This window comes from Mercenaria mercenaria, chromosome 10 (assembly GCF_021730395.1).
Source record: "Mercenaria mercenaria strain notata chromosome 10, MADL_Memer_1, whole genome shotgun sequence".
NCBI classification, from domain to species: Eukaryota; Metazoa; Mollusca; class Bivalvia; order Venerida; family Veneridae; genus Mercenaria; species Mercenaria mercenaria.
This window is the reverse complement of record NC_069370.1, coordinates 45,801,378-45,815,192: the sequence shown is the minus strand read 5'-3', so window position 1 is coordinate 45,815,192 and position 13,815 is coordinate 45,801,378. Positions and strand designations below refer to the sequence as shown.

At 36.1% G+C, this 13,815-nt stretch overlaps 1 protein-coding gene across 3 annotated transcripts in view; it reads right to left on the bottom strand.

The window, feature by feature from the left end:
* Positions 1-13,815, bottom strand: part of LOC123561722 (uncharacterized) — a 42,278-nt gene that overhangs the window by 12,365 nt on the left and 16,098 nt on the right. Inside the window, exons 2-9 of one of the 3 annotated variants that reach the window (XM_053552967.1) lie at positions 12,247-12,326; positions 11,067-11,668; positions 9,327-9,444; positions 5,214-5,303; positions 4,374-4,515; positions 3,694-3,797; positions 2,866-3,144; positions 607-1,818 (exon numbers count right to left, since the gene is read on the bottom strand). In XM_053552967.1, the coding sequence (XP_053408942.1) occupies positions 1,765-1,818; positions 2,866-3,144; positions 3,694-3,797; positions 4,374-4,515; positions 5,214-5,303; positions 9,327-9,444; positions 11,067-11,668; positions 12,247-12,326 (1,469 nt within the window). In that variant the 3' untranslated portion in view covers positions 607-1,764. Of the gene's footprint in view, positions 1-606; positions 1,819-2,109; positions 2,398-2,865; positions 3,145-3,693; positions 3,798-4,373; positions 4,516-5,213; positions 5,304-9,326; positions 9,445-11,066; positions 11,669-12,246; positions 12,327-13,815 lie in introns of those variants that run through there. The other 2 variants (XM_053552966.1, XM_053552968.1) reach the window with 2 other exon arrangements.

Genomic DNA, 13,815 nt, shown 5'->3' with positions numbered 1-13,815 from the left:
TGTAGCTACAGAAATGTGAAAGTAGGTCACTAGGTCAATCTTAAGGTCAAAGTTCATTTCAGTACACAAAACTATGCAAGTGGTCCAAATTTGAAGGCTGTAGCTCGAGAAATGTGAAAGTAGGTCACCAGGTCAAAATCAAGGTCAAATTTTATTTCGGAACACAGAACTATGCATGTGGTCCAAATTTGAAGCCTGTACCTTAAAAAATGTGAAAGTAGGTCACTAGGTCAATGTAAAGGTCAAGGTTGTTTCGGTACACAAAACTATGCATGTGGTCCAAATTTGAAGCCTGTAGCTTGAGAAATGTGAAAGTAGGTCACTAGGTCAAAATCAAGGTCAAATTTCATTTCGGAACACGAAACTATGCAGGTGGTCCAAATTTGAAGCCTGTACCTTCAAAAATGTGAAAGTAGGTCACTAGGTCAATGTCAAGGTCAAAGTTCTTTTCAGTGCACAAAACTATGCATGTGGTCCAAATTTGAAGGCTGTAGCTACAGAAATGTGAAAGTAGGTCACTAGGTCAAAATCAAGGTCAACTCATGTCAAGGTTCATCTTGCCACTCAAAACCATACATGTGGTCCAAATTTGAATGTTGTAGGTTATTGACAAGAAGATTTTAAAAGCTTTTCCCTATATAAGTCTATATGAACCATGTGACCCCAAGGGCGGGGCCATATTTGACCCTAGGGGGATAATTTGAAAAATCTTAGTAGAAGACCACTAGATGATGTCACATACAAAATATCAAAGCCCTAGGCCCTGTGGTTTTGAACAAGAGGTTTTTCAAATTTTTTCACTATATAAGTCTATATAAACCAAGTGACCCCCAGGGCGGGGCCATATTAGACCCCAGGGAAATAATTTGAATCATCTTGGTAGAGGACCACTAGATGATGCTTCATACCAAATATCAAAGCCCTAGGCTCTGTGGTTTTGGACAAGAAGATTTTCAAAGTTTTTCCCTATATAAATCTATGTAAATTATAGAAATAAACAAAGGGCCATAACTCACTAAAAGATTGTTGAACCAGTCTGATTTTCAGGGGGACACAACTAGGGTACCAATACATCATTCTGACAAAGTTTGGTCAAAATCCCCCTGGTAGTTTCTGAGGAGATGCGATAACGAGAAATTGTTAACGGACGGACGGACGGACGGACGACGGACCACGGACGCAGAGTGATTTGAATAGCCCACCATCTGATGATGGTGGGCTAAAAAAACGTGAATCATCCCTACATAAACACATTCTGTTGAGTTTTAATTATGCAACAAGCGACCACATGAAAATGGCCCCTGCCAGTCAAATCAAATTGTCAGCACAGGTATCTATTAATAACTGTTTACAAAATTTCCTGCACCTAGCTAATTAACAATTCTGTTCATGGGATATAACAGGTACTTTAAAAAACATACTATTTTTGATATTCTATATTGGCTATATTATTACAACAGTTTTATTATAGTATATAGGTTATAAAACGTCAGTCAGTTTGTTTTAAAGGGAGTAATAGTAGAACAATAGTCTTACAATGACTGAACATTTGAAGTGTTATATACACTATAACCTTCATTAAAAGAGTATTCAATAAATCAAAGTTACTTCCCTTACATTCATTAAGTTACATTTCTCGTAACTTTTGCAAAATCATGTTGTCATCGAGCAAGTTGAGTATTGTTGATGTTCTGTCAGTGTTTTCTCTATGTTTAGTCATGTTGACATTCTGTCCTGTTGATAAAATGTCAGGTCGATGTGGTGTCATGTCGACAAAATGTCAAGTCCATGTTTTGTCATAAACCATGTTTCAAGTACCTATGTGTAACAGTTCAACATAATTATTAACTGCGTCTATATTTTCCCAAGGTTATTAACAGACCATTCTATTAGTTGAATTACTTTAAGTGACTCTCTCAACATTTTATTAGTAACAACTAAATCTACATTTTAAAGATAACTGCATAAAGCTGGAAATTGAGGTTTTATTTTCAATAAAGCTTAAGTTTGAAACAGTATTTGAGTAATGTAATGACAGTCAGTTTACCTAAGCAGTGCTCCTGGTTTCCATACCAGTACTGACCTGTCCATAAATATGAAAACCTCCACACATACGTCAGAGTCCGGAGATGAAATGATATCAGACATAAGTTTTGTCAAATGACCTCAAAGAACTTTCACTTCATCTTGATTACACTATCAACCTTTCGCTTGATACTATCATGCAATCAACTTCTCACTTGATACCAGGGCTCCGGAAATTTGCCAGTTTGTCAGTTTTGGACAGATTTTTTACTTTTAGGATGGCCATCCCACATGACCTTTTGGTACCATACACACAGAAAATTCGATCTCAGCATTTACATAACATACACATTTGGTCCATGGCAGAGTACTCTAAAAATAGAGTGTTACAAATATAGTGTATAATGGTAATACGGTGAGTGGGGTAATGCCAATGTCTTGATTTCATTTTGGACTGACTTAGTTTTAAAAATTTTCGAAGCCCTGCTCGATACAATGACACTGTCAACGTCTCACTTGATAAAATCATACTTTCAACCTCTGGCTTGATACGATCTCACTATCAACCTCTCACTTGTTAATTATGATCAAGCCCTCTTTTGCTTGATAACCTCTTCCATGGAAGGTTTGTACTGTCAACCGTTCAAAATTAATCCACCAAATCCTGTAAACTGTGGATAAAGAAACCTTGCTCTTTGTATACATGAGGAACCTTAATGTCAGACAAGTTTCAACCTCTGGGGAGATATCATATTCCACAAGCCATAGGAGAGGTAGATTCACCTTCTATCCATATGATGTATATAATAAGCTTATTTTTTAAACCAGGATTAGGCTTACCTCTTTTCTAGCAAAGTCTCTTGGAAGTTCTTTCACATTATTGGTTACATTTCCATTTGCCCCGTGTGTCACCAGGAACCGGAGCAACTTTTCCTTATCTTGAGAGTTTATTCGTGACAACCCGGCTGCGATGTGAAGGCACGTGTCTCCTGAGCGTGCTTGCTCTTGCAGTATGGCTCGTCGTCTGTCAGCAGGGAATCTGTTGAGAAATTCTTGCACAAGGTTGAGATCACGAGTTTCCAATGCCAACATGAATGGAGTTTTGCTGCTAGCCTGTTCCTAAACATGAGGATTTGAAAAAATTGGTAAGAACATATACTTAACTGGAATAAAACAACAAAACCGTAGCAATGATACATTTAATCTGGCAAGCATTGGTTTGAATGTTTTAAGGCTCATAGCCTTGTCTCTCTTACGAATACCAAGGTTCAGAATTATAAAACTAAATTTGGAAAACAGCCAAAACTTCTGACTAACTGGTTCCCAACAATGAGATCAGTTTTGGTTTCCTTGTGAAGTGGGTTGGGAGGTACTATTAATGGTTTCAATTCAGGATTTGTTTTCAGAAACTTAACCATGATTTTTCCATGATACTCAGTGCCCAACTTCATAAAGGAAATTCAAAATGGCAATAAACTATGAGCAGTGCAAACTATATTACAGGGTATCCCAACTCAACAGTTACATAACATTTAATAATAAAGATTGCATAAGGGACTAAAGTGCATCATCTGTAAACCAGCAATTACTGGTACATTTGTTTAAGCACACACTAAAAATGTCGTTAATGTTAACTCATACTCTTGCTGTTCATAAGTAAAACCTTACCCTTAGACTGATATCAGCTCCCTTATTGATCAACTCCAGGATCACCTGTCTACAACTGTTTATGTCGGTGTGTTGTTTCAGGGCCAAATGAAGGGCAGATAACTCTGTTAATATAATGTATATTTCCAGTAAGCATGATTTGTTCCTCAAAAAACTATTTTCAGATTCAACATAATCAGTAGAATGAGACTCAGAGCAATTTCTAAAATGTAAGGGTCATTACTATGATACCCAAGAAATGTTCTCAAGGGAAGTTTTGACTGAAGTAATTAGTCCTCCAGCTACAGATTCAAGTGAGAAGTTGTCTGTACTTGCTGATAGTAGCTAGGTTAATTCAGTAAAAAGGTCCAGACGATAGCTATTGTATATGTAACTAAATATGTAGCTAAAGATACCAGTAATTGACCCTAATAACAAAGGGAATTTCCCTGTGATTATGAATACTTACTTTATCTGTAAGTTTCAGCCCTTAACAGAGCTAACATAAGGGAGCTCAGGGTATATTGCTTTCTGTGTTAAATGGGAAATGCCAAAATCATATATACAAAGAAATTACATCACTTGATGAAAATAATATTCATGAAGGGCTCACTAAAGAGTGAAGCCAGTGTTGAATAAGCAGTAATTATTTCTCAAAAGCTACTAAAGACACAACTGGAAAATACAAAATGTGCACATACTATCTCCATGGCTGAACAAGTTGATGTTGGTTTGTGGAGATTTTGACAGCAATAAACGCACAATACATAGCCATTCATCTCCCTTCATTGCTGCGAGGTGTAAGGGTGACCGCCATATATACTCATCACGATCTGTATACAGCTGAAGTATAAACAATCACTTTTCAAGATCTGAGAAAAGCATGCTAAATTCAGACAAAACTAGGCAAAAAAGGTCTGGTAATGAAACAACAAACAAAATTTTAATTAACAATTACAAAAATTGTTTACTGTAAAAATTGATAAGATCATTGGTCAAGGTGGGTCAGTGGAGAGTCCGTGACGTTTCTATAAGCATACTCCAGAGTAAAACTCTCTGCGCTGCATAACTGACATATCTAATCTACATCTACTTCAAGTAATATCTCTTTTATAAACTTTGTAGGCTGGATGCGGCAACAGAAAGCTTAGAAAATGACTAAATATCTCCTATTTTTGTATAAATCAAATGTCTCAAAACACTGAATACATTTGATGTGAATGGTATCCCAAATCTACCATAAGAGCAGCACCATGAGAAAACCAACATAGTGGGTTTGCAACCAGCATGGATCCAGACCAGCCTACACATCCGCACAGTCTGGTCTGGATCTGTGCTGTTCACTTTCAAAGCCTACTGGAACTGGAGAAACTGTTAGCGAACAGCATCGATCCTGACCAGGCTGCACGGATGCCCAGGCTGGTCTGGATCCATGCTGGTCACAAACCCAGTATGTTGATTTTCTCATGGCGCGGCTCATAATCTTTATTTCTTTACCATTACTTTTTACTGCTGACACTTTTCTGGAAAAACATACTTACAGTTCCTTGAATGTTTGGATCTGCTCCATTATCCAGTAACCATCCAATGAATGGGATATTCCTTTGTAATACCGAAAGAAACAAAGGTGTCTGAAACACAGAATATTATTTTGTCCTGACTGCATGTTTAGCTCAATAGGAACCATTAAATTTTCTGAATACCAATCAAAAATGGGAGTATGAAGAGGTGTCTGGTAATATAACAAGAGCTGTCGGAGGACAGCAACGCTCGACTATTCAACAGCCTTGTCAATTGAATGAATACAAAAGTTGAAAAAGGGGCATAATTTTGTAAAATGCAAAGTAGAGGTATTGAACCTCTGTACTGCATGTCATATCATGACAGTGAACAAGTGTGTGAAGTTTCAATCCTTTCCAATTTGTGGATACTGAGATACCAGCTTACATACAAAAACTTAACAAACAAGAGCTGTCGGAGGACAGCAACGCTCGACTATTCAACAGCCTTGTTGACTGAATGAATACGAGTCGAAAAAGGGGCATAATTTAAAAAAAGCAAAATAGGGTTATGGATTCCCTGCATAGTGCTTATCAGCTCATGACAGTGGACAAGTGTGTGAAGTTTCAATCCATTCCCATTAGAGGGTACTGAGATACCAGCTTACATATAAGAATTTAACCCAAAACTCCTAAGTTTAAAAAGGTGCATAATTTTGTAAAATGCAAAGTTGAGTTATTGACCCTTTGCACTGCATGTCATATCATGACAGTGAACAAGTGTGTGAAGTTTCAATCCTTTCCCATTAGTGGATACTGAGATACCAGCTTACATACAAAACCTTAACCAAAAAATTCTAAGTCGAAAAAGGGGCATAATTTTGTAAAAAAGCAAAATAGAGTTATGGAACCTGCTTTGTGCATGTCAGATCATGACAGTGAACAAGTGTGTGAAGTTTCAATCCATTCCAATTAGTGAGTACTGAGATACCAGCTTACATACAAAACCTTAACCAAAAAATTCTAAGTCGAAAAAGGGGCATAATTTTGTAAAAAAGCAAAATAGAGTTATGGACCTGTGCAATGTAAGTCAGTTTATCACAGTGAATAAGTGTGTGAAGTTTCAATCCATTCCCACAAGTGGTTACTGAGATACCAGCTTACATACAAAACCTTAACCAAAAATTTCTAAGTCAAAAAAGGGGCATAATTTTGTAAAAAAGCAAAATAGAGTTATGGGACCTGTGCAATGTAAGTCAGTTTATCACAGTGAATAAGTGTGTGAAGTTTCAATCCATTCCCACATGTGGTTGCTGAGATACCAGCTTACATACAAAACTTAACCAAATCGGGACGCCGACGCCGACGCCGACGCATGGGCGAGTCCAATAGCTCTACTATTCTATGAATAGTCGAGCTAAAAACTGCTAAGTCAAAGGGGCATAATTTTGTAAAAATGCCAAGTAGAGTTATGGGACCTTCACAGTGCATGTTAGATCATGACAGTGAACAAGTGTGTGAAGTTTCAATCCATTCCAATTAGTGGATACTGAGATATCAGATTACATACAAAAATTTAACCAAAAACTGCTAAGTCGAAAAAGGGGCATAATTTTGAAAAAAAAGAGAGTAGAGTTATGGGACTTGCTTAGTGCATGTCAGATCATGATAGTGAACAAGTATGTGAAGTTTCAATCCGTTCCCATTAGTAAGTACTGAGATACCAGCTTACATACAAAACCTTAACAAAAAATTTCTAAGTCGAAAAAGGGGCATAATTTTGTAAAAAAGCAAAATAGAGTTATGGAACCTGTGCAAGGTAGATCAGTTCATCACAGTGAATAAGTGTGTGAAGTTTCAATCCATTCCCACAAGTGGTTACTGAGTTACCAGCTTACATACAAAACCTTAACCAAAAATTTCTAAGTCGAAAAAGGGGCATAATTTTGTAAAAAAGCAAAATAGAGTTATGGAACCTGTGCAATGTAAGTCAGTTTGTCACAGTGAATAAGTGTGTGAAGTTTCAATCCATTCCCACAAGTGGTTACTGAGATACCAGCTTACATACAAAACCTTAACCAAAATCGGGATGCGGACGCGGACGCGGACGCATGGGCGAGTGCAATAGCTCACTATTCTATGAATAGTCGAGCTAAAAATGCAACTTTTGTGAAAATGGTACAGATTTTTAAAACCAGATTTGTATGCACAAGTTGCTGTTGCTATACATTATGCCGAACAGCACAAATTAATAAAAAAAATGTAAAAATGTTTACTATAAAACCCCTGAAGAAGGCTTGGAAATTACATATTTAGCAATGTTACCATTTATTTCCCTCATTCTATCAAAAAACACATATGATTCTTGCAACATGGAATACCTGAATGAGATGCAGTGTTACTAAAACCTACTTTTAAGATTTAAAGCTTTACCGGAGGTTTACCAGTAGCAACACTGATTTCTTACACAAAATGCCATAACTGAACAATGGCAAGGTAGCTTTTGAGACTGAACTCTGACCTCTATTTAAGTTACTTTGGAACAGGGAAGAAAAGGAACCAGAACAAGAGCTGTCTCATGACAGCACACTCGACTATTCGAAGAATTGATTGAAGAATGGGGTCAAAATATTTCCACAGATATTCAGACAAAAGAAAACAAGAGCTGTCTCCAAAGGATGACACATGCCCCCGATGGCACTTTGAATGAATAGTTATGGCCGATGTTAGAGTTTAGGACCTTTGACCTACGGACCTGGGTCTTGCGCACGACACGTCGTCTTACTGTGGTACACATTCATGCCCAATAATTTTAAAATCCATGCACGAATGACAAAGATATGGACTGGACACGCCCATCAATGCACTATCATGAAATATGACCTTTAACGTCTAAGTGTGACACGTCGTCTTACTGTGGTACACATTCATGCCAAGTTATTTGAAAATCCATCCATGGATGACAAAGATATGGACTGGACACGAATGCACTATCATGAAAAATGACCTTTAACGTCTAAGTGTGACCTTGACCTTTGAGCTACGGACCTGGGTCTTGCGCGCGACACGTCGCCTTACTGTGGTACACATTCATGCCAAGTTATTTGAAAATCCATCCATGGATGACAAAGATATGGACCGGACACGAATGCACTATCATGAAAAATGACCTTTAACGTCTAAGTGTGACTTTGACCTTTGAGCTATGGACCTGGGTCTTGCGCGCGACATGTCGTCTTACTGTGGTACACATTCATGTCAAGTTATTTGAAAATCCATCCATGGATGACAAAGATATGGACCGGACACGAAAATTGCAGACAGACCGACAGACTGACAGATGGTTCAAAAACTATATGCCTCCCTTCGGTGGCATAAAAATACATTAGACAAACAATGTTCCTGTATTTGTGGACTTCGAGAAGTCTTGCACTAAATGGCAATGTGTGAACCAATTTCAAAGTCCAAAAAGGGCCATAATTCAGCGAAAATAGTTGTCAGAGTTATGTACTCTTGCCTACAGATGGAATCATGATGATAAATAAGAGTTCTAAGTTTAAAAGCCATATGTCAAATAGTTTTGACAAAACGTGGACTTGTATGAAAATAGAACCAATTTCCAAGTCCAAAAAGGGCCATAATTCAGCCAAAATATATAACAGAATTATGTATCCTTTCCTATAGATAGAGACTATTATACTAAATAAGTGATAAAAGTTTCAAAGCCATATGTCAAACACTTTACACAAAATATTAACCAGTACGAAAAATTTAACCAAGATTTCTAAGTCAAAAGGGGCCATAATTAAACTAATTACTCTTGCCTAAAATTAGACATGGTTATGGTAAACAAGTGTTGAAAGTTTCAAAGCTTTATCTCAAAAGACTTTGTCAAAATATGAACTGGTATGAAAAACTTAACCATGATTTCTAAGTCAAAAGGGGCCATAATTCAGCCAAAATCCTTAATTGAGTTATGTGGTCTTGCCTATAACTGGCCATGGTGATGGTAAACAAGTGTTGAAAGTTTCAAAGCTTTATCTCAAAACACTTTGTCAAAATGTGGACTGGTACGAAAAACTTAACCAAGGTGTGACGCCGACACTGTGGTGAGTAGGATCTACTTATTCTTCAAATAATCCAGCTAAAGATTACCTGCTTGAGCTTGTTTTGTAGATTTATACACTGTTTCACAACATCACACTTTTGAAGTAATTCAATAGACTTGGCTAGTGTTGTTTTGTCTGTGACGGCTGACAGTGTATGTAAAGGCCTGCAACATTTTTAAAAGAAGGCAATAAAGAGACTGACAAAATTGAGGGCATGTACAATTCAAGCAAGTGAGGTCTATATATTTTGGACACTAAGACTCTGACTTCTAAGAAAAATCGAATGTCTAATTTGCCATATAAAATACTGCTGAAATTTCACTGAGGTATCTGTTTATAATCAGGCTTTCAAGTAGTCCCTAACAAATATTATGGGCTAATTTTAGAGCCAAATTTAACAAAAGAAAAAGATTTCAGGACCTATCTTGGGACTACAAAACTGAAAAAGAAAAACAGGATTTCACTTGCCTATGTTGTTTGCCAGACAGTATCTTGTAGAGATAAACATGGTTTTACAACATCACAATTTTGAAGCAACAAGCTATATTAAGTTTATATAAGTAATTAAAATGCTGATGAAAAACCAGGATATTATCTTTAACAAGCAGCAACAGATCATGTGTATGTGAATGCAAAACACTAGCAATATATTGCGTGTTGAACATCTATTCAAATACTGTAAAATCATTAAAATTCAAGGGGAGATTAATTTTTCATCAATTTTGTGGTTACATCAATCTGCAAATTTAAGCGTCATAAAATAAGCAAAATTTCAATTTAATTTTATCTTCATGTCCCCATAAAATGCCTAAATCACATAACTTTTTGCCAAAAAGTACAATCATTTATGCATGTTCTAGTACTTTAATGCTGACTTAAGGTATTAGTTCACTAATAGAGAACCTCCTTTTTGAAGAGTATTCAATTCCTACCATAAACCTACTTTTACTGCAATTCTTAGGGGGGCATAGGTTCAAGCCCTCCTGGGACCAAATTTTTCCCCCCTTATTTTCCTTTTTTTCTAGTAAGTTTTTACTTCTTTCAAGACTTATTATTGATTTCTTGTACAAAAATGAAAAAGATGAATCTTATAAGCGATTTCTTGGTGTTCAAAGTGAATTTAAATTTTACTACTTAAACAGAAGGGGTAGAGTTACACATCTTTAAAAATATTGAGTTACACATGGTGAAAGTTCTCTATTTTGCTTTCACTCTTAGATTATATATTGTGAAAGAAATTTAGGTAGGTTTTACATCTGCTCTAAGGTTATTTTTAAATGGAGTAAGCAAAATCCAAAACAAGCATTCAACCTTATTTTTTCAATGTTGAAGTATGAATTCTGTCTCATTAAATCCATTTACTTGAGGCACCATAGAAAAATTGATATTGACATTTTTTTGTGTGTTTTATAATTGTTTACCAATAGTTTGATATTTCTTTTATTAAAATTAATGGTAAAATGAGTTCTCTGCAAACGTTTTGGATAGTGGCTATCAGTTCGAAATTTGTCTCTACTTAGCTTGAGGAGATACCATAAGTTATACAAAATTTATAAAAAACGGCACGATAAATGTTGTTTAAAAATTGCAAAATATTGCAAAACACAGTTACCTTTCAGAATATACCAAGCAAAGGCCATTTTGTAAACATTACTATTAGCGATCTAATACCTTAAACTACAGACCGATTTTGAAAACTTTCTAGAAAAGAAAGCTGTCATTTTAACTGAGTAACTTTTTTTTACTTTGTTTATGACTGATGCTGAAAAAAACAAACAATAAATACCCTTCTCCAAACTCATCAAGTTCGAATGTATATGTCTCTTCAACAACCATGGCATCATGTTCAACAGGTGTTGCCGTGGTAACTGGTGAAGGTGCCGACTGTTGCAGGTGAATGTTGTGCTGCCACCTCTGGTGCTGTTGGTTGCTTAAGTCATAACTTGCATCCCCGTCATATCGCCTCAGGTTATCTTCATGCATGTATTTTTTCTGATTGTCACCAGGGATGCCACTTTGGAATCCACCTTTCGAATAGTTTTGCATGCTGGGAGGAGATCTGACCTGATTAAATGGAGTTATAGATGGTTCTTTATCCATCTCAAGATCCAGTGAAGACATAGAGTCCTCTTGCCTCCACAAGCCTGGATTTGTAGGCTGTCCCCATGTCACATTATGACTCTCTGGGTGTGCCAGTGGCGATGCCCTAGAAGACGGTTGATATAATCCTGGGAAGCTGGAAGGGTTGTACGTTGATGACACCCCAAGACCAAATCCTCCGGCCTGGGCAGCTCCCGACTGACCAGCAAACATGCAACCCTGGGCTTTGTATTCTGTCTTCGGAACCACTGGCCCTTCTGGACCTCTTGCCATCATTACCTCCCCTACCTAGAAATGGTAAACATCACATTAAACAATACATGTGCCATAAACATTTAACATAATGCCTAAACATGTCACCGATTCTCTGACTGGTGTGTTAATCAGATCTTATTGTTTTTGTCTGAGATAGACAGATCACAATTTCCTATTGAATGCTGTAGATCTTTCAAAATAAAAATATGAACTTGATCTGACAAATAAAATCATTCAATTATTTGCAAGTGGTAGGTCAAATGTTTAATACAAATTTCAAAGTCTACAAACATGGCAAATATATATGTGGGCTGCCGGTGGGTGTTGGGAAAGGTTAATGGCACACTGACACATTATAGGTCATCTGGTGAATACCTTGGTAGGACCACCATTAACAAGTGTGAAAAAATTTAAGTTAAATACTAACTGCACTGCATTCATAAGTCTTAGGGACTATTCTAAAATTCACACTCAGTCTGACACAAAATCATAAAATTATGAGAAATATAACACAACATACAGTTGAATCGTCTGAAAGCAAGACGGAAATTGCCTGAAGCTGAGCCAGTAAGGTAATTTCCCAAATTAATCATTTATATAAATAAACTTACTGTGTCAGAATTAAGGTTAAGATGCCTTTCAAGATCACTAGAGAGTTGTCTGTCATCATCCATAGCAGTGTGACAGTCAGCTGAAATGAAAAACCATGCAAAAAAATGTACAATTTTGACAAAATCTTAAAAATCGAATATATATAATTGTAATAAGTTTCCTTCGAATTTTTTACTTCAACAAGAGTGAAAGTTTTTACAGTCAACATATTTTTATAACAGTTAAGCCCCAGTCTATTTGGTGAGCGACTGGCTACTGTACCCCTTAAGGTATAAGTTTCTGTTGTTAAAATAACCACAGCACTACAAACAGCTTTTCTTCTCTTTTTACCTTGCATTTTGTGAGATATTTCTCACTTTTAACAACTGTTCACATGACTTGCGTCTCTGCCATATAACCAGTATTGATAGTGCAGAGTATTATGCAGAAGAAATAGCAAGCTCGAAGGGCTTGCTCAAAAAATAAAATTGGGTTTTATGGTAAGCGGGTATACTTTCATGCAAAGTGACAGATTTTAATACTTTTGCCGAAAGCTTACATTGTTTTTAGGCTCACCTGTCAGGGAGCTTAGACTAAGGAAGCATTTTCTCTGCAGTGAATAGAGTCTTGAGAATATATTATTTGATGCTCAAAATTGTTTATCTCTCAATATGCTGCAAGATAGGTGTCCTGTTCAAGTTACAAAAATGCTACTCTAAAAGCACAACGTTTTCGTGATTTCTGAATGTTGACTATGTTCGCGAGGTTTAATATGCGCAAAATTGTAAAAATGGTATCCTACTTGAATTAGGATTATACTTATGGTAAATTTATACACGGGGATTAATTTTTCGCGGAAAAAAGGGCATCGTGAATATAATGAAAATTAAACACTCGTGAAAATTTCCGCGTTTACAGTAATATTCTTTTTAATAGGGCTAGATGTTGTGAGTATCAGAATACTTAAGATATTCACTTAGTCTTAGTCTAATAGCAAAACCTGAAAATCAAATACATCACTCTGATATCTTTTTGCAAAATTAACCTAATATTAATCAATTTCTATTAAAGAAGCTTTAATATAAACCTTGATACAAATGTATTTCGCATACCATAACAATTCCACTACACATACACTATGATACAGTCCAGCCTTAATTTGATTCTATTCACTGTGAGGCTGGTAACTGTAACCTTCTAATCTATATCTATGTAAATGTAGTTCTTTTTAACCTTGCACCTATTATAAATGAGCTTCAGATCATACCTTTTAACAGTCTGTCCCACACAAACAACACAATTTTTTATCCTCCTGCTGTCAGAATTGATTGTTGGGCAGTATACACCGTAGATAAAGTTATATATAAAAGCTTGTGATTAATCCCACACATTTTCTGTGTACAGGGAATTTTTATATATGTACTAAAAATCAGAATAATAATCTATACTCTTTTCAAAAACATTTAACATATAAATTTCTATCAAACATGTCAAATAAAGTGTATATCACAATGTCAATCTGCAAGCCAGTCAAAGAATGAGATAAAAATTTATACCATCTATTTTTTTTTTTTTTTTTTTTTTATTTT